The 22,115-nt window shown below is 29.5% G+C and overlaps 2 protein-coding genes across 3 annotated transcripts; one reads left to right on the top strand and one right to left on the bottom strand.

The window, feature by feature from the left end:
• Positions 1 to 7,496: 7,496 nt before the first annotated feature.
• Positions 7,497 to 11,060, bottom strand: LOC130676394 (putative ankyrin repeat protein RF_0381). Its single transcript, XM_057482545.1, has 3 exons — positions 10,028 to 11,060; positions 9,800 to 9,976; positions 7,497 to 7,639 (listed from the first exon to the last, which is right to left on the bottom strand). Exons 1-3 carry the CDS (start codon positions 11,058 to 11,060, stop codon positions 7,497 to 7,499), a joined length of 1,353 nt encoding a protein of 450 aa, XP_057338528.1.
• Positions 11,061 to 16,254: 5,194 nt separating this feature from the next.
• LOC130676150 (PE-PGRS family protein PE_PGRS61-like) lies at positions 16,255 to 17,150 on the top strand. Of its 2 annotated transcripts, none has more exons than XM_057482176.1 (3): positions 16,255 to 16,379; positions 16,459 to 16,741; positions 16,819 to 17,150. In XM_057482176.1, the coding sequence occupies exons 1-3, from the start codon at positions 16,368 to 16,370 to the stop codon at positions 17,022 to 17,024; spliced, it is 501 nt and encodes a 166-aa protein (XP_057338159.1). In that variant the 5' UTR covers positions 16,255 to 16,367; the 3' UTR covers positions 17,025 to 17,150. The 2 variants fall into 2 exon arrangements, with proteins under 2 accessions (XP_057338159.1, XP_057338157.1); XM_057482174.1 differs by having other exon boundaries at positions 16,816 to 17,150.
• The last annotated feature ends 4,965 nt before the right edge of the window (positions 17,151 to 22,115 follow it).

Raw genomic sequence — 22,115 nt, 5'->3', positions numbered from 1 at the left:
CATTCCGAAGTTTCTTTAACAATAAAAATTTTCAATTTTCACAGATTAAAAAATACCAAAGGTCCTGGTTTTTGTAGATCTTCACAGATCTGAAATTTCAAAATATTAGATCTATGACCTGATTCGCATGTAAGATTGAAGTATTGGTAAGTCTAATATAAATTTTTTTTTTGTGGTCATATAAATTCAAAGAGGAATCATAACAGATTTCATAAGCTTTTAATTTGAATCCAAAATTATCTATGAAATCAAATAAATTAAAAAAAAAAAGGATATATTGATATAATTTAATGATATCTATTTAATGGAATTTTTTTTTTATTTATTGTGTAATTAAAATACAAATTTACTTTTATGTCTTCGAATTATTAAATGTGTTACAGACGTCGATAATTGCTAAAGTATACACATATATTGATTGAAATTGATAAGACTTGAATTTATTTCGAAATCAAATGTATACAGCAGATGTCTACGTTTCAAGGCCTAAAGAATCGTTTTTGAGCATTTTTGAACACATGTGAAAGTACTTGTATGTATGTGAATATAATTTCTTACGATATCTCTGAAACAAAGTTATACTCATCGGGACTGAGATCTAATAAAAAAAGATAGAAAAGTTTTTCGAACTTATAAATCTCTACTCTCTTAAAATGAACCAGTGAAATTTCACTGATTTTCCAGTGAAATCCACTGATTCTCCAGTGAAATCCACTGGTTCAACCAGTGAACCGAGCGGTCACTGGTTCAACAAGTGAAATTCACTGATTCAACCAGTGAACTAAGATGATCGCTTGGCTCACTGGTTGAACCAGTGAAATTCACTGGTTAAACCAGTGATACGCCGGTGTACTACATAAATATAAACACAATAGGTTAGATTAATTTTATTTTATTATAAACGTTTATTTATAAACAAAGTGAAGTCAAACAAAAAGAGTCTTAATAAGTATTATATTTAATTAAAAATTATTTTGTAATAAAATAAATAAAATTTATTAGGATTTATAAAAATTGAATTTGTTTCCATTTTCAATGGGCTTTTTATATTGTTTAAATTTAAAATTATGTCATTCATTTTTGAGGTTAGCTCCAAGCTATTGAAATCAGTCCAAAGTTATTTATTTTTAAACTCTGTAAAAATTGTGTCATATAATTATTATTGTTGTATAAAAGTTAGTTAAAATATTACATGAAGATAATCAATAAATATTACTTATTTATTGACATAATAAAACACTTAAATATACTCGTGTACAGAATGCTGCTGTACCCGCGCGCTTACATATTTTTAGTTCACTGGTTGAAACCAATGAGCGCGACGTTCACTGATTCAACCAGGAAATTCACTGGTTGAATCAGTGGAATTTCACTGGTTCATTTTAAGAGAGTACTAGAAATTGTGAAGGGCATCCACTTGCGACCTAATCGGGTTGCCCAGTGGAGCACCTACATTAAGATGAAACGCAGATCCCTGATTAAAAATACTCATTGAAAAGTATTGGAAATTGTTTCAATTCTTTTCAATCCATATGGAGATTTTGGAAAATTTTAAATGAAATTGAAATTTCGATCATTTTAATACTTTCTAATTGTTATAATGGAATTCAAAAATATTGAAAAGAATTCAATCTTTCATAATTTTAGAAAAAGATTCAGAAAGATTCGAAAATGTCAATTCATTTTAATTTACTTCAATTCAAGTCATAACTCGAAACATGGAACTATTTTAGTATTGAGAAAGATTCAGAAAAATTGATAATCCTCAATTTCTTTCAATTCTTTTCGATTCTACACTCGATCCAAAATATGGAACTATTTTGGTATTGAGAAGGATTCAGAAAGATTGGAAAATGTCAATTCATTCAAATTTATTTCAATTCAAGTCATAATTGGAAATATGGAACTATTTTGGTATTGAGAGAAATTCAGAAAAATTAAAAACTATCAATTCGTTTGAATTTTTTTCAGTCCCACACGTGACCCAAAATGTGAAATTATTTTGTTATTGAGAAGTATTCAAAAAGATTGAAAATGTCAATTCATTTGAATCTTTTTCAATCCAACTCTTAACCTGAAATATGGAACTATTTTGGTATTGAGGAGGATTAAGAAAGATTGAAAACTGTCGATTTATTCGAATTTTTTTCAATGCTACTTGTAACCCTAAAATTCGAAACTTTTTTGTTATTAACGAGGATTCAGAAAGACTAAAAATATCAATTTATTTGAATCTTTTTCAATTCTTTGGAAGTTTAGTAATTCTTATGTTATTTTCAGATTCAATAGAATTAAAAAGTATTAATTTTATGTCCAGATGAAAACCTTGTGGAATAGAATTTATTCAAAAGTATTAAATTCTCATCTTTTCCAATACTTTTGAATGCGTATTCTTAATCGGGGATCCGTAGTTGGGTTCCTTTTGTTCACTGCCTGTAGATATCAACAAGCCGCGTCAAATGTCACCTTGGCGATCAAATCCGGTTTATCCGTTCAAAAGTTACAGAATATTTACATACATACTTACGCACATACTCGGACATCATCTTGAAATTAGTCAGAATAACTCCCTAGAACATCGAAACGTCAAGGTCCGTTCGAAATCAAGTTTTCGAAAGTCAGACCGAAACTTATAACTTCCCTTTCTTTTTAAATTCTCAATTTTTTTAGCGGGAAGTTAAAAAAAATACGATAAAATAAAATATCACAATGCAAGATAATAAAAGTAGCATTTCAGATGAATTCCATTGTAAATTTGAGAAAAGATATTTCTCGCTTTGATGTACGACCGTCAGTACGTAAGACGTGTTTTGTAGTATGCAGTTGATTTCTCATTTTTTTGCTATTGCAAAGCTATTGTATTGGAAATACTGAGTAGCTCTACAATAAAACGACGTAGCTTTAACAGTAATTGTGAAAAGTTGCAGGAACGCCAGTTCCAATCAGACGAGTATTTTCTGTGATCATCGTTGATGTCGATATCTGTAGTTTTTTACTTCTAAAGTATTGTGTTGCTCTATTGAAACGAAGCTGTGTGCGAGATGTTTAATCTCACTAATGAACTCGTTAGTCTTCATTTTTATAACTTCAATATAATTATAACTTCTTCAGGACAATTAAAAAGTTATAGAAAAATTGATATATTAATTGTAGCACGAGGACAGTGTGGGATGATGGTAAAAATTACCGATAACAGAAATTTTACAAAAAAAAAAATGCTTATAAACTACATGTATGTTTAGGTTTCCACTATATTTAAATGGAATTTAAATGGAATTTAAATATAGTGGAAACCTAAACATGCAAACCTCTCAATAAGACAATTTATAGATAAATTGAGAAAAATATAGATAGCCCGAACTGGGAATCGAACCCAGACCAATTCGGTAACGCGCCGAGTGCTCTACCAGTTGAGCTATCCGGCCCTATACTATATTCCGTTCAATTTGATCTATAACTTATTGAGCCACACCGTCCTTCGTACGGTAATACACCATTTAAATATAGTGGAAACCTAAACTATAAATAAATGTATGTTTTTTAAAAAATAGAATATAAGGAATAAAGTAAAAAAAATGACAATTAACAGAAAGATGGAGGAATGGGGTAGGTACATTCGCTAGGTTGACATAAATGCAATCACAGTAACAACAACATAGAACCACACACAAAAAAAAAATTCTCGACTGGTAAATATTCTTGATTCAAGAAAATTTTTTTGGAGACCTAAATTTTCTCAGATAAAGTAGAAATCTTCTCCAACCAAGACGAATTCTCTTGGCTCAAGAAAATCTTGACTTGGTTCCCGAAAACGTTTGTCTTAAAAAATATTTTCTTGACTCAAGATATCTGTTTTTTCTGTGTATGTTCGTTTTGTGAAATAAATTATAAACTATATATTCAAATGAATCACAGGTTACAATAAAAGAAATCGGTCTATCAGTTGACCCTGCGCGCCAGCCCCAAAACTTCCCGCGGATTTCGGGCTCCTCGAGCCCGAAAAAACAATATACCACAAATAATAATCACCAATGTTCTTTAATGTTCTTTAATGTTCACCAATGTTCACCCATTCTCGAACGGGTTTGGACTCGAAAGTAAAATTTTCCGTAGGATTCTTTTTGGTTTCTTCCACTAGAGGACATCATAATAAACAAAAAAATCGGTCTATCAGTTGACCCTGCGGGCCAGCTCCAAAACTTCCCGCTGTTTTCAAGCTTCTCGAGCTCGAACAAATGATCGTGAATAAGTTTTCGAGCTCTTCGAGCTCGGAAATACTTTTGTATGCCGTTCTTTTCGAAAAAAACCTTTTTTTAGAACTTTTTTCTCCCACGATATCTCGCGAACGAATGAACCGATTGAGACGATTGAGGTGGCAATCGACGTATTTTATCGAGTTCTAAAGCTGATCAGATTTTGGAATTGATTTATCTGGTCGTTTCTGAGATATTTCAAAAATTTTCTTTTTAATTTCTTTCGACAACGGTTTCTCTTGAACGAATAAACCGATTTTGATTTTTTTTGGTGGCAATGGACGCGGCTTATAAAGCTTTAGAGCCCAGTTGATTTTTGAATCAATCCACCGAGCACATTGAAAGTTATCGAAAAAAAACATTTTTGAAAAAATTTTATTTTCGGAATATCTCTGAACAAGCATTACCGATCAAGTTCAATTTTTCACAGCTTCAAGATATTGACAAGCCGCATCGAATGACACCTTGACGATCAAAATCGGTTCATCCGTTCAAAAGATACAGGTATTTACATACGTACATACGCACGTACGTGCATACATACATACATACATACATACATACATACATACATACATACATACATACACTCAGACATTATCTTGAAATTAGTCAGAATAACATCCTAGAACTTCAAAATGTCGAGATCTGATAGAAATTCGATTTTCGAAAATCGGACCGAAACCAATAACTTCCCGAATTTTTGAAAATTTTCAATTTTCTTAGCAGGAAGTTAAAAAACCATCTATGTACTTAATTTCATAAGCATTCAAATATATACCTTTCATTATAATACATAAACAAAATCGCCTCAAAATGGCACACCCTAATTGACAAGCATAACTATATTAAGATCAATAAGGAAAAAGAAGAATGATTGACAAGTTTAACTTTTTCGCATGATCGAAACTCAATTGTCTGCTCGAGTAACCGCTGGGAATTATCACCTGAAAACTAAATCATGCGCCAATTGACTACATAAAAATACCAATTATCTATCAAGTGACTTTGTACTGTGATTCGAGTAATCTCTGATGGATAATCCTGATTTTAGAATCACCAAAGCTTAATCTGTTTGAGAATTTAGACTATTATCAAGTCACACTGAAGAGATCAAATAGAGATCACAGCTTATTCCCTTTGAGGGTCGATTTGGTAACCAACAAAGGTAATTTCGGTTTCCCGATCGACTGGGATTAACCCGTCACATTCTAAAGCTACTTTATAGATATCGAGGCATTTTTCGTAGAAAACTATACATAGTAATGAGAATATATAGCAACCAAGAATTAACGACTATGCAAATTTAAATTTAAATTCAAAAACAATAATTTCATGGTATAGGAGCTAGACGTTTTTCTTAAAATGAAAATCACTATCTACATTCTTCTAGTTTAATTGTAATTAATTAAAAACTTAAAACTGAAGCCTTATTTGAACCTCTATATTATGCCTCATTTTATTTTTGAATTATAGAGGTTCAAATGAGGTTCTATTTTGCGACAGGTAATACCTAGGCAAAGAAATTTATATATAATTATACGCAATTCGTATCTAATAATGTATAATTTATATATAATAATATGTAATTATGTATAGATATGTATAGAAAATGGCCACATGTACTTATATATACCCTAGTAGAAATGTTCAATTTTTTACTCGATTAAGTCTAGTATCTGGCTAGCGTTCATATCTAGTAACTGGCCAGCAATCTTATCCAGTAACTGGCTAGTGAAACTAGGTAAAAACTGGAAGTTGCGCCACCTATAACTGAATCGTAAACATTGGTCACACTGATGTTCTACTTATACTAGTGTATGTGTATGTTTATTTTTTCACTTTAACCTGTAAGTTGAATAATATTTAGTAAACATCAAGAAACAATACAAATAATTAACCAAAAATAAAAATTGTGTCTTTCAAAATAAAAATAATCGGTAATATACTTTAAAAAATGGATGAAGTTAAAAAAATCGACACAATAAACGAATTACGGTTGTGGGCAATCAAAACAAATACTCCAGATTGTCATTTAGACGAATTATTAAAAATTTTACGAGGAGTTATCCCAGATTTGCCAATGTGTGCAAAAACATCGAAAAAAATAAATATTATTTTTATTGTTTTATGTTATTAATGTTTCTCGTTTTATATTTAAAAATATAATATAATAAATTAATAAATAAATTTTATAACTTTTCCGTGTATTATTATTATTATTATTATTGTTGTTGTTGTTATTATTATAATTTTTAATTGTAATAAAATCAATATTTAATACTCAATAACCTCAAGATCAACAAGAGTCGCCATGTTTTATTTGCTATCTAGTAAAACTGGCCAGTTACTAGACAGTTACTGGATATTATACTAGCCAGTTCCTAGCTTAAGTCTAGTTAAACTAGCCAGTTACTGGCCAGATACTTGATTACGTTTCTACTAGGGTAATTATCTATCTGTAGATAATTTATAAATAACATATAATTGTATGTAATTATATGTAATGAATTAATATAATTACACGTACTTATTTAGGCTATTTTTCACATATAATTATATATAATTACCTATAATTTTTTAACTTCCCGCTAAGAAAATTGAAAATTTTCAAAAATTCGTCAAGTCAAGTCAAGCTCTTAAAATCGATCAGAAGACTATTTTTTTTATGAGCATGACATTAAAATAAAAATAACTAGAAATCAATGCGGAATTCGAAAAAACTTTATTGAAAATAACTTCTAGGGAATAAAATTGTCTACAAAAAAGGTCTCATGATATTTTGTAATAGGTCTGATAGTTTCGCCGGAAAAGTAAGAAAATCTTAAAATTTAATATGAATCCGACTTCAACCTCAAATAACTTTTGAACAAATAGATTCCTCAAAATATGATAAGAATATTTTTTTGTAGAACATTCAATTCCCTACGAAAATATGCCTGCCAATTATTCCTATAACGCATCGTTAGCTACTTATAAAAATCAGAAGACGTAAAAAAAATTTTTTCCATGTTATTCTGATGGAAAATAGAAAAGTGCGATGAGGAACCTCTTGATGATAATATTAAGAGCTCTAATTTTCACAGGCATCTTTTTTTATCATTATTTATAAAAAAAAAAAATTTGTTATTTTTTGGATCACCCTAATACTCTAGTAGCAATGGAATTGGGCAAGATTCTTTGGCAAGATACTTGGAGAAGCACTTTGTAAAGAATTGTACAATTCTCGACCAAGACAATTGATCAAGATTCTTTATCCAGACTGGCTGCAGACTTGGGCCAGTCTGTGACCACAATTTGACCAGATTCTTGACCCAGAGTTTTGACATAGACTTGCGCGAGAAACGCAAAAGACGACGAGCGCGCACCTATTTCCCTCCTTTCCACTTGAATGTAAAAAGTATAGTATTGCAGTGGTTCTCATTTATAGTTGAGTCAACAAGTTTAAAAATGTTACTTTTTTAAATTACGCATTGAGTTTGTAGTAATGCCTGGAAAAATTGCTTTCAGAATTTTCTAGCACTTAAAAATTTCGGAAGTTTTTGAATAGATTAAGATAAATAATTAAAATTATAAAAAATGGGAATATAATTCCGAAAGTTGTGACAAATAGAAAATTGCTTCTTCTTTAATAATCGTTTTTTAATTTTACGCTTCCTCTATTAATTTTTGAGTTATTGCTAATAATCAGAGTCTCTCGTTTTTTCTATTTGATTTTGACTTATAAAAATTGCTATTTTTATTTGTAAAAAAAAATGTCTTGTCAAATTTAATGACGAATTCAATAAGCTGTCGCTCGCATTTTTAAAAAAACTAGATTCATTTTCTACAGAGAACTCATTTTTCGACTACAGTATTATAAATGAAACTAATGTAGAATAAGAACCTCTATATAGGATAGTCCCAAAGTTTAGCAATAGACAGCTCCGGATTTCTAATCAAATTCTTGACAAATTCTGACTACAGTCTGGCTCAAGACTTGACCAATAATCTTGGTCAAGAATCTGGACCAATTCTTGTACAATTCTTGATCGAAAATCTTTTTAAAATATCTTGATCCAGGCTGGTACAAGGCTTTGACAAAATTGCTACTAGGGTATATACAAGGGCTCGGTTTATTTTAATTTTTGAATTATAATTCTCTTCAATGATAATTTAAATTTAAAAACTTAGATAACTTCTAAATCGTTATTTAAATAAAATTAAAAAATTTGTTTAGAGCTCTTTATTTTCAATAATTTATAACATTGTGAAAACGTACTCAGTAGAGATCGTGCATAAATAGTAAATTCATGACGTTTAGTTATTTTAGCAGGAAAAATTATTTTTTGCGATAAAAACAATTGAAATAAGTTACTGGTACTTAGGAGTTTAATCCCTGATTAAAAGAAACGATTTGCAATATATGTTACACTCCCATAAAAAAGGCGGGCGATTCAAAAGTATTCAAAAGCATTAAAAAGTAGGGGAGGGTGGGGCAGAGCGGCCCCCCTAAGCTAATTCTTATTTTTTGTGGCTTTCAACCATAAGATCACTTTACTTTTGTTCTATTTCGAACAAATTTATGGACATTTTGCCAAAATTCTGAAAAAATTTTTTTTTTTTTGTGGGGCAGAGCGGCCCCCCTTCAAAAAGTGATAAAAAAATTTTTTTTTTTCGTTTTTTTTTTTTTAAATTGTTTTCATCATTAAGAATGTATTTCTTTCTCTTGACAACTATTTTTGGTTTTATATTACTCGAAAAAAATTTTTTAAAGCGTAAAGAATCGTTCACTCTCGATTACCTTAATTACTAATTGTTATTTAATAAAAAAAAACATCAATTCTATAATTTTACTTTATTTCAAAAATTTATCAACTAAAAAAAAAAATTTAATTTTTATAAATTTTTAGTGATCAAATTTGCCTCTTACATAGAGAAACGCCCGAAAAATATGAAAAAATAATTTTTTCGGAAGTTTCAGCTGGTCCATTTTGCCCCAGGTGTTATGCGTAGGGCTAGAAATGTGGAATTATAACAATTTTTTTTTAATTTGACGATAAAAATATGAAAAAATCACTTTTTCAAAATTTTGGGCTTGTCCATTTTGCCCCAAATGTCATGCGTAGGGGTAAAAATGCGCAAACATATCGGATTTATAGTAATTAGTCGAAAAAAAAAAAATTTTTTTTTTGGTCAAAATTTCAGGGGGGCTGCTCTGCCCCACCCTCCCCTATTTACATTTTTTTTTCAAATCGTTTCTTTCAATAAGGGATATCAAATATATATTAAAAACTTAATTTGTAACGTTTAATCACAATTTATTTTATTTCTGTATACAGAATGAGGTTTAAGCGTACAAAGATTTTTTAAAAATAAAGTATTTTGTTTCATATAATAATAATAATACATGTAATAAAAATTAATTCATTAAATTTACGTGATAATAACTACAGATTTGTTACAAACTAAATAATACTAAGTAAAAATATTCGTATAAATATTTCATTGCAATTTTTTCAAATCTTTATTAGATAGAAATTTAAAAATATCCCTCGTAAAAGTACTTGGGAGTTTCAGTTCTTGTAAAATATCATTAGTTAAATCCATGGCATTGAATAACAATTTTTTTCTTCTCAATGCTTTTTTTAAACGGTAAGTCATCATTCCACCATATAGTGGAAAAATAGATTCAATGTCCAAATTTGAAATAGTACTATCACTGACATATTTCAAACTTACAGCTAATTTGTGTACACATTTATTATACAAAACGCAATAATACGTTACATTACTTGTACCAACAAATGTTATCTTCATTTTTTCAATTTCGACTAGGCACTGGTCGCGTAATTCGCCAAATTTTCCACTATTTGCGACTGCTAAATTTTCTTCACTGACGTAAAAATTCGCCGCACTACATTTCGCAATATGTTCCGTAATTGCATCATCAACTTTTTTTGAATTATTTCGTCTTCTAATACTAAATGCTGTTTCACCACCACTATTTTTTAAATTAAAATCAATACCAGCATTAAGAAGTTGCCTGATGACATCATCGTTAGCCATATATTTAATTCCATAATGAAGTGCTGATTCTTTACAATCTGTCAGTATATGTACATCAATCATATCATGATTTAAGAACAATTTTACTGCTTCCGAGTTATGCATTAGGATAACCTTATGTAGAGGACTTTCTCCACCATCTCTCTTTACAAAATTAACATCTGAACCGTAGGCCAGAAGAAGTTTTATAATTGGTAAATTTCTTTTAATAATAGCAAACATTAGTGGTGATCCATAAGTATCAGCATCAGGATTCGGATCAGCATTATTTTTTAAAAGTAGCTCTACCATTTTGTCATTCGTTCCAAAAATAGCAATATTTAATGGTAGAGTGGCAACAGCTGAATGACTAGAACAAGATATCGTACTCAGACAGGCAGAAAATGGTAAAAAAAACTCAGGAATTTCTTTATAATATTGTTGAACTGCCTCCTTGAAACGACTTAATTCAGAGAACTCAATTTGATGATTAATATTACTAACGTCTGCTCCAAAGCTTATTAGACTTTGAATTGTTGTCAGGTTATTCATTATAACAGCAAAATTAAAAACTGTACCCCAGCGTTGACTTTTTGAATTTATATCAGCTCCTTTGCGGAGCAGATAGTCCACTAATTTTTGATCATTATTTAAAGTTGCCATGTGAAGCAACGTTAAACCACCCAAGACTGGAAACACTGCATTGATATCTTCGATCACACCTCGTTCTATCGAGTTGGAAACGTATTCGTAGGTAAACTTTGAACGGATTAATTCCATTGTACTGAATTTTATATTGTTGGTAATTGTTTATTTTTAACAAATGAACTTTTAAAAACGAACTTGAGCACTTTACTGTTTGATTAACTGTTCACTTTGTACTAATTCAACGTTGAATTATTGGAAAACGTTGGTTATACTGATGTAGTCTTAAGACGAGAGTAACTGTACGACTTGCAGTCTCAAGATCAAAACTGAGTTTAAATGATGATGTCTATGGTGCATCCGACATTAGCAAAAATGCCCCCGAAAATGATTTGTCTTGCCCCACTCTTCAAAATCCATCATCATTATTACAACAAAGAAGAATTATTCAAAAGTAAACCCATATAGGACAACAATAGTTCTTAAATTGTTCTGAAAGTTAATTTCTTTCTACTAAAATTAAATTTTTCCATTTGACAATACGGGATTCCCAATAAGTCCATTATCTCAACTATTAGGGTTCCAGTCTTTCTCTCAATAACTTTATCTCTCTAATCTTAAAACTTAAATAGATTATGAGCTAATGACGATTCTGTCATTAAAATATTTATATTAAAACTAAGTATTTAAGAGTTTTATACATATGAGGGTCATTAAATACTTATATACTTTACTATTGTAATACTGTATATCAGTGTCATTAAGACAATCCATCTTTAAAGCATTGAGGTTTTCTCAATGAGATGTGTTGAACAATGAGATGTGTTCTACTAACGCTTACTCGATCCGAGCTGATTAACTTACGTAGGAAATATATTACACTCGTTCAAATATACTCAACAATTTTAAAAATAATGATTGAAAAAAAAAATAAAAAAAATCTGGGCGTCGGTTGACCCTGCGGGCCAGCCTCAAAACTTCCCGCTGTTTTCGAGCTCAAGGAGCTTGAAAACATTACTCTGAATATATTTTCGAGCTCTTCGAAAATGCTATTACCTGCAACTATTTTTTATGAGCTTTTCAAGCTCTACCAAGTTGCGTTTTTTGCTAAAGTTTGACAAGTTAAGAATCGAAAATTGTTAATTAAGAAGCGGTTTTTAAATTTTTATTTTCGATTATGTTCAATGAAATAAATGTCTCGAGGCAGAAATCAATGTCAGTGATCAAAATCAAGATTTGAATGAGTTTTGACTTAGGTCAGAGCAATAATATATGAAATATCCGAGAAAAACATTAAAAACTTGATTTTCTTAATTTTTTGCTGACAATATGATTTAAACTAAAGAACAAGTTAGATGACATTAAATGATGATCGAAAGAGACTTTAACAGAAAGAGTTGGTATGATTTCAGATACATTTAGTACATTACATTTTGATTTATCCGGAAAAAATAACATTTTATGTTATTTTTTTAACTTTTCAGCGCCGATATCTTTTGAACTAATCAACCGATTTTGACGTTTAAGGTGGCAATTGGCGCGTTTTCTCGAATTATAAAGCTGATACAACTTCTTTCTCCAACGATATCTCTCGAACAAATTAACCGATTGAGATGGTTAAAGCGGCAATCGACGCGTTTTATCAAATTCTAGAGCTGATTAGATTTTGAAGTCGATCGTTCAAGTCGTTTCTGAGAAATCACTAGAAAACTAAAAAAAAAAAAAATTTTTAACTTCCCGCTGAGAAAATTGAAAATTTTCAAAAATTCGGGAAGTTATTGGTTTCGGTCCGATTTGCAAAAACCAAATTTCTATCAGATGTCGACGTTTCGAGGTCCTAGGAAGCTATCCTAACTAATTTCACAATGATGTCCGAGTGTATGTATGTGTGTACGTATGTATGTAAATATTCATAGCTCTTGAACGGATGAACCGATTTTGATCTTTGAGGTGTCATTCGACGCGGCTTGTTAATATCTTGAAGCTGTAAAAATTTGAGCTTAATCGGTAGGGTGCGTTCGGAGATATTTCAAAAATAAAATTTTTTCAAAAATGTTTTATTTGGATAACTTTTAATTTGCTCGATGGATTGATTCCAAAATCTAATCAGCTCTAAAACTTTATAAGTCGCGTCGAATGCCACCTCAACCATCAAAATCGGTTCATTCGTTCAAGAGAAACCGTTGACGAAAGAAATCAAAAAAAATTTTTTTTTTTGGTTTTTTTGAAATTTCTCAAAAACGACTCGATAAATCAATTTCAAAATGTGATCAGCTTTAGAACTTGATAAAATACGTCGATTGCCGCCTCAACCGTCTTAATCGGTCAATTCGTTCACGAGATATCGTTGATTAAAAAAATAGTGAAAACCGTTTTTTTTTTGGATATCTACAAAAAAATTGAATTATTCGATTTCAAAATCTAATCAGCTCTAGAACTTAATAAAACGCGTCTATTGCCGCCTCAACCATCAAAATCGGTTAATTCGTTCGCGAGATATCGTAGGAGAAAGAAATGCTAAAAAATGGTTTTTTTGAAAACAATGGCATACAAAAGTATTTGCGAGCTCGAAGAGCTCGAAAATGTATTCACAATAGTGTTTTCGAGCTCAACGAGCTCGAAAACAGCGGTAAGTTTTGGGGCTGGCCCGCAGGGTCAACTGACAGACCGATTTTTTTACCCGGGTAGCGTTCTCTAAAATAATGTTATGGTATATAAGCTAGCTGCAAGTAGTAGCCACTACTTAATCACCATCTATCGTTACAAAATTGAACTTTCAAAGCAGAAATTGCATTAATAAATTTCAAGTAAATTATCTCTAGTCAATTGCTTTTTAATTTGCCGAACTTACTGTTAATAACCATCAATTGTAATCAATTAGTTGATGCACAATGATGAGTCACTTTTTCATCTTTAATCAAAGCTCTAATAACTGTTCATTCGTCACCAGACTATTGATTAATCTGTAACTAATTATTGCTGCCCGATTATTGGGTACTGACAAGAACAAAAAATTTTCTAGAAAATATAGCCGAACCACTTTGTTTCGATGAGCCATAGTTACTGCTTTTATAACCTCAAAAAAAGGTATATTCCAATAAAAGTATATTTTCATACAATCCAAATATTAATCAATATTACTATCGAGGCACTTTAATTAAATTGAATATTTAAAAAATAAAGCATACCGATCACTAATTGCGAACTTTTTTTATTATTGGAAGCTCACCAAACTCGACAGCTATCATTCAGAGTCTGATGAAGCTCTATTAAAATGTGAAGTCTGCAATTGGTGGTGAGAGAGATTCACTTGACTCACTACTTTATTTATGAGTTGATAGCAGCAAGTTAAAAAAAATAAAAAAATATTTTAATGAACCCACCGGAATATACAGTTGAGCATTGTGCATAATGACTATTATATTTATTGTAGTTGTTAATATAAAATTAATCCAAAAATAATAACCGCATTAAAAATTTCTTATTATTCTTATAAAATAATTGCTATGATATACTGCTATAATTAATAAATTTGTTTATATAATACCCCAAGAAGAAATGATCATATCTGATCTACGTGTAATTGGTAGAGCCAGGATTGTCGCTTTGATTCAAAAATAACAATTAATTGATGTTGTCAAATTTATGATATTACGGCGGAAATGTTGGTCGTATAAAAAAATTTTTTAAACAAAAGTTGCAGGAAATTTAATTTTATGAAAAAAATGTCTCTTATATTTTTTTTATAGAACTCATAGGAAAGCCGTAATGTCAAAGTTAAGATATTCATAATTATCAAAAATTTGAACAGTTCATTATGAATCTTAATTTTAGAATTGCGGTGAAAATATTGGTCATATAAAAAAATTTTTCAAATAAAAGTTGTTTAAAATTTAATTTTGTAAAGAAAAAATCTCTTATAATTTTTTTTAGGACCAATATTTTTACCGTAATTTCAAAATTAAGATTTTCATAATTAGCAATAATTTGAATCATTCATTATGAATCTTAATTTTAGAATTACGGCGGAAATATTGGTCGTATAAAAAAATTACTTGAACAAAAGTTGTAAGAAATTTAATTTTATGAAAAAAATGTCTCTTATATTTTTATTATAAAACTTGTAGGAAAGCCGTAATGTCAAAATTAAGATATTCATAATTATCAAAAATTTGAACAGTTCATTATGAATCTTAATTTTAGAATTGCGGTGAAAATATTGGTCGTATAAAAAAATTTTTTAAATAAAAGTTGTTCAAAACTTTATTTTGTAAAAAAAATGTTTTTTATAATTTTTTTTTAGGACCAATATTTTCATCGTAATTTCAAAATTAAGATTTTCATAATTAGTAAAAATTTGAATCATTCATTATGGATTTTAATTTTGGAATTACGGTGAAAATATTGGTCGTATAAAAAAATCTTAAGAGACCTTTTTTTCGAAAATTAAATTTCCTACAACTTTTGTTTCAAATTTTTTTTTATAAGACCAATATTTTTGCCGTAGTACCAAACATTCTAACCATTCATTCGAAATTAGGACAAACGTCTTGTTTTTAGTAATTGGATATGGCCATATATGGGTAATATAATATTATACAATTATATCTAAAGCTCCTGTATAATTTCAATAATTATATGAAACGATACACAGTTATATTAACTACTGGCAGCAACACTAGGGTAACAGTAGCCCGGGTAAAAAAAAATTATGTTTAGTTACATATAATTATATATAAAAAATAACCCAATATAAATATATAAAATTGTATATAAATATATATAATGGTTTTTTACATATAATCATAGATTAGTAATACGTATTTGTATGTAATTATATGTGATTGTATATAATTATATATTATTACATATAATTTTTTTTACTCGGAAAGATTCAATAAAAGAGCGACATTAAGACAAAACCGCGGGATATTTGAAAACAAAAGCTATCAAAAATAAATCTAAACTGAACATAAGAAATAAAAAAAAAATTAGTATTATAAAATAGAAGAAATGATTAAAAATAAAATGAGCGATAGAGGTGTACTTTTGGACTTTTTTAGCTTAAAAATTTTTTTTTTTTCTTAAAAATAGTATCTTATTTTACCCCAGGTTTTCTATGAGACATTTGTTGTGCAAAAATGTTTTCTACACCACACCCTATTCATAGAAAGTAAACAAATTTACCGTTATTCAAACAATAAATAATAAATTATAACTAAAATACAAAACTATTTCAATGTCTTCAAACGGTAGTACTTTCACTACAACGTGATACGATAGTTGACATATGACATTTCGCGTCAACAATCATTCGTAACAATAAAATTATTTCCGAAGGATAACCCAAGGACTAATTTTACTATAAAAGCATAATAGTCTGATCCAGCAATCAAACATTACTCAGATCTTCATCGAGCAGCACCAGGACAAAAATTTACAATGAAGTGTCTGGTAAAACATTTAGGCTACTGACATATTTTTAATAATAAATAAAAAATCAAACCGAAATATCGATCATTTTTAATTTCAGATTCTCTGTGCTATAATGGCGTCTGCAGTTTCTGCTGCACCAAGTGGACTTCTGGGTCATGGTTGGGTCGGGCACGGATTAGTAGGGCCTGTATTAGCAGGATCCGCTCTAGCAGGTCCTCATGTTGGTCCGTCGAGCCTTTCTGGACCAGTCGCTGGACCCGCTCACATATCTGGCGCTGTCGATGGTGGCGCTGTTGTTACTGGATCTGTTGCTGGTCCCTCTGCAGTGATTGGGTCTTCAGCAGGCCCTACTTTCATCTCTGAACCTGCTCACGGACTTTGTAAGTTACAAAGTTTTTAAATTGATAAATTACTTTATTTTTTCGATTGAAATAATTCGTTTTATTTATTGCAGCAGCATGGGGCCTTGGTCACGCAGTTCACGCGCATGGCGCAGGAGCCATAATTGTTGGTGGTCATGTTGGACATGCAGCTCTTCACGGAGGACTTGGTTCTGTCGTGGTCGCTGGTCCTGATGGTGCATCTATTTCAACACATGGTCTCGCACCTGGTGCTATTATTGCTACTGGTGCACATCATGGTCATCTGGGTCATTGGTGGTGATTTAAATAAATACTCAATAATTATTTCTGACACTTGCGTCTCTTGACTTTCCCATACAATATTTTGTATCAAAACAATGCATTATAAAAATAAAATAAAACAATGATTTAAAAATCTTCCAATTTATATGTCTTCTATGTTTATTTTTGATATCAGTTTTTGTAAGCGCGTTTCCCATATATCTCATTAGTAAATATGCACAATATGGCTCCACATATTTTTGATAAGCTAACCTCAAATTTTACACATTGTTTTGAAACATCAACAGTTTATAAGTTTTTGTACTAAGTAACACTTTTGAGGTGCTAAATAGTAGATCGATTTTGAATTTTGAAGTAAAATATGGCGACTTAAAACGAAACAATTAACGCAAAAAATTGAACATGGGCCGTTTTTAAGACAGGTATACAATATTTTTCACTGTGTATACACGGAGAAAAAAATCTGGGCGTCGGTTGGTCCTGCGGACCAGTCCCAAAATTTCCCGCTGTTTTCGAGCTCTTCGATTAATCGATTGTTTTTTTGCAACACTAATTAAAATATTTTTGTGACCATTTTTGCCTTCGTAGAATTCAGTAATATTGAGAATCCATGGCAACGGATCCGTGGATATATATTTTAAAAATATGAATTAAATTTCATCGTAAATAAGTAGTGCACTAAAAATAATAATAATAATAATAATGATAATATTTGAATAGATTATCATAAATGTCCATCTTGCACACAACATAGGCATAGTTTTAGACTGTCTGCAATATGCGTCAGCGTAGCATCATCAAATTCATGTTATAACGGTCGATGAAAGCTCTTGTCGAAAATTAAACAATTCGTAATTTTGATGTAGTCACAGATATGGATAATACTAACCGTTGTTGAAATGCATGCTAGCATTTATGCTAAGTACCACTACACTACATCCAGTCACTGAAACACAAATGTCCTGATGCTTAAATTAAATTCAACGTTCCAGTACTAAACATCTATTCTTGTCCATGAATACATTTTGCTATAGAAATATATATTGACGCTATTTAGCTTGACATTTTTGGTATTGTTGTCTAGACCATTATATTATTTTCTCTTTGTGAATAATTTTATCTGGAACGAACAGAAAAAAAAAAAACACGTTATCGATATTTGGAAAATCAAGAGTTACATTATAAACTGGGTGAAAATATTCGTTTTGTGGCAGACACTTGAAATGTATGACATTTAGCGCCTATAGCCGGCAGGTGAAAATATTAGGTGATACAGCTGGTAAAAAAAGTACCTAATTGTTCTAATAGCCCCGCATGAAAAAAATGTATATTTTTGTTTTATATACGAAAATTTATAATTATATCAAACGGCAAAAATTTATGTATGTTTGAATATACTGTTCATATAACTTGAAAGTATATTTTTTCTTATAACATAAACTATAAAAGAAAAAATATATTTTATTATAGAGCATTGTATATTTTCAAAATATAATTTGCCGGTTATAAATTCCAATATAACGAAATATAATCGAGACATATATTTTAAAGTATAGTAACTGTTATAAAAAAAAAAAATAATTTTCATTATACTTTTCCAACATATCGCATTATATATCGGATAATATACTTAAAAATATATAATATAAATATTTTTTTAATCGGCAAAATGAACATTCAATTTATCAGTTTAACTCAGGAAAGAAAATAAAGGTACAGATTAATGAAGAAAGAACAGATATCTCAGTACATATTAAGTAGATCTGACCATAGATGTTTATATTTAAGTGTGCGTTTCAATCAGGGGATGTCAACCTAAGACTCTGACTATAAAAAACTGAATTAAACTTTTTTAGGTTTAAGGAGGTTCATCGGATAATCACTTTTTTTACAATATCTTTCAATTTTTAAATACAAATACTTTGAAGTGTCCTGTATACGTAGGAATTTTTTAAAATAGACCTTGCGGTACTATATTTCGAAATATTAACAATTAAAAATCGTACATTTAACATGCATTCTCTATGTTGACCGTAGGTAGAGTGAGAATTTTATTAAATAACAATCATACTTTTCTTACAACATTTTTTTAAAAGTTGAAAATTATTAATTCAATTTATAACAAGTAATTTTTTTCAATAAATACATAAACGAGCGGTATTCATTTTTTTGTGATTAATTTTTAAAGTTTGTTACTTTTAATGATTTTCAAGCTTTCTCCCATAACCTGACAAGTGAGAGATAGTGACTTGGCAACGTTGCAGTGCGCGGAAAGTTTAAAACACAGTAGAAGCCCAACAGATTTAAATAATTATAAAAACTTTACGGATATAGGTTAAACATAAGGTTACCGTATAGGGAAGGGTAAATATATATTATATTTAGAATAATAAAAGGTATAAATTATACATAACTGCAATACGAATATATATTATTTGTTATCTCCAACTATGTATAACCTCGAAATTATTCAAAACACTTTCTACAACACATGCTCAAGGGGAAAAATATTCCAAGTTAGAATGCAACGTAGCCAAGTCTGAGAAAAGACGCAATGGGATCATTTTTATACTTCTGCGCATATAAGAGGATGCACAAAAGTGTACTGTATCTCTACCACTTCATATTGTACTTAGAATGTTTAAATCATTCTAAAAGTTACGAACTACTGCTACCGATGAACCTCCTTAAAACATGATATAGGCTTGAAATAAACCTTTTAGACTTAAAATTTTATAAGTAGATAATATATATTAGCTTATTTATTAACATTATAAAATTACTTATGTGTTTATAATATAATTTTCAATATATGGAGTTCATATAGCTTGAATATGTGCCATGATATAATATTATATATCATGTTTGTATATTTTAAAAATATATAATTATATAATTAAAACGGCAAAAAATAGGTATTTTAATATATATGATTTCTTATATAAATAATTATATTATAATATAAACTATGTTATATTATTCAGTACAATTTTAGGATATAACTTTTTTTCACGCGGGTTGCCTCGATATCGCTAGCAAGGGCCTAGTTTGCAGTCTAGGCAGCCCTCGATTTTTTCTAGTAGAGGCTGTAGTTGAGCCAGTTTCTGACCCCATGGCTGTAGTTGCTGCTTGTCAAGTATAAAAAACGCATTTTTATTGCTGTCCGAAAAAAAAATAATCAAGATCTACAGCGATCTCAATTCTACATGTAGTAACTCAGAGGATATAAAATTTACCATAAAGGCGAAAATTAATTAGGACCGTAACATACAAAAAGTAACATTTAGTGTAGAACATTATATACATTTATATATATTCTAATGGAAATATTTTGATAGGATATTATTGATCTAAAAGATGTAATTATTTTATTGCTTTTGAGGCTGATTATTTAAACTTATCTATTAAAAGTTATAATAGATATTCGAAAAGCATTTCGTACGATCAACCCTTTTGTCCATCTAGTGAACTGCTGTTCAATAACTTCTATAGCAATCTACCTTAAACTTTCATTTTCAGATGAATTTCCATATCTTCCGGCAAGTTACGAAAAGTTTATTCTTTTATTTTTTTTTTTTTTTTTTTTTTTAACTTATACCAGCAATTTTACTGTACAATTTCCAGTCTTTCAATAAAACTTTTATGAGTTCCACAAAAATGAATTGCTATTAATTTTTATTAGATTATCGTGTTTTTACATAAAATAATTATTTTATAAAATAAGTTCGTTCAGTTTTAAATTTTAATTTAGGGAAATATAATTCATTTATGCTTCATAATGAAGTTTAACATTTTTATAATTAATTTTACGATCTTTTAAATCTAAATTGAAATTTTGTTCAGAAATTAATTATTGTCATCAATTAAATGTTTCGTTTCAATTAATTAACAACAAGGAATGAACATATTTTATTAAAAAACTTTATATTACACTATTGCTTCGTCATATAACTATAGGATATGAACGTATTATTGATTAGTGTTGTCATAATAATTATGGTGATATGTCGCGAAGCAGATGAAAATTACTCTAGTGTAAATGATTGACGTGAAGATTAGACATGCTGTATAAGCAAACATTAAGAGCTAACTCGCGAATCTACTATACATCGCAATTTATATCAATTTTGCTCGCTCGATTACTCACAAGAGAAGATCATTTTTTTATGCTCGTCATTATTAATTATCTTTATGCAGAATAAATTCATCTTATAAAATAATAATTCATATTAATAGTGAATATGTAAAAATCATTGCGCCAAATAGGGAAGGGTGAGGCAGAGCGGCCCCCCTGAAATTTTGATAAAAAAAAAAATTTTTTTTTTTCGACTAATTACTATAAATCCGATATGTTTGCGCATTTTTACCCCTACGCATGACATTTGGGGCAAAATGGACAAGCCCGAAATTTTGAAAAAGTGATTTTTTCATATTTTTATCGTCAAATTAAAAAAAAATTATTATAATTCCACATTTCTAGTCCTACGCATAACACTTCGGGCAAAATGGACCAGCCGAAACTTCCGAAAAAATTATTTTTTCATATTTTTCGGCCGTTTCTCTACACGGAAAAAAAATTCTAGTTAAATTTACAATGCTAACATCGTAATTTGTCCTATTAATTATTGTATTGGCAAGGTGCGCGACGAAAACGACATCTGTCGACCGCATTAAATCTCCTCAAAAAGCACAGAGAGAATACGGAAAGTTTTTATAAACAAATAATTAAAATTTTTAAAGATTGCGAAATATATGTGTGATACCACATTTGAAAGGTGGAAAAATATAGAGTAGATTGTACTGAAAAAAATAAGTATAAAAAATTTTAATAAATACAAAATAAATATTATTTTGAACGACATAAGGTTAGCTTGTAATAATAATAATAACAACAATAATAGTCATAATAACAAATGAGTTAAAATAATTATAATTATAATTTTTTCAAAGTTAAAATTATTAATTTGCATTAAGTAAAGAAATTGAAGTGATTTAAATTATTCGTAATTTTAAATTTTAAAACTCAACAATTAAAAATACTTTGGGTTAAAAATTTGTAATTTAAAAAATTCCCCGTAATAATTTTTAGCCAAAGATGAATATCATGGAT

This window comes from Microplitis mediator, chromosome 10 (genome assembly GCF_029852145.1).
Source record: "Microplitis mediator isolate UGA2020A chromosome 10, iyMicMedi2.1, whole genome shotgun sequence".
NCBI lineage: Eukaryota > Metazoa > Arthropoda > Insecta > Hymenoptera > Braconidae > Microplitis > Microplitis mediator.
This window is presented reverse-complemented; position numbering and strand designations above follow the sequence as displayed.

Excerpts from the sequence above, each read along its gene's own strand:
- LOC130676394 (XM_057482545.1), bottom strand. The coding sequence starts at position 11,060 with ATGGAATTAATCCGTTCAAAGTTTACCTACGAATACGTTTCCAACTCG. Across the intron at positions 9,977-10,027 it reads GATAACATTTGTTGGTACAA|CTGTAAGTTTGAAATATGTC; the intron begins GTAATGTAACGT and ends TACACAAATTAG. Across the intron at positions 7,640-9,799 it reads ACAAGAACTGAAACTCCCAA|TGGAAAGGAGGGAAATAGGT; the intron begins GTACTTTTACGA and ends TTTACATTCAAG.
- LOC130676150 (XM_057482174.1), top strand. Across the intron at positions 16,742-16,815 it reads TGAACCTGCTCACGGACTTT|CAGCATGGGGCCTTGGTCAC; the intron begins GTAAGTTACAAA and ends TATTTATTGCAG.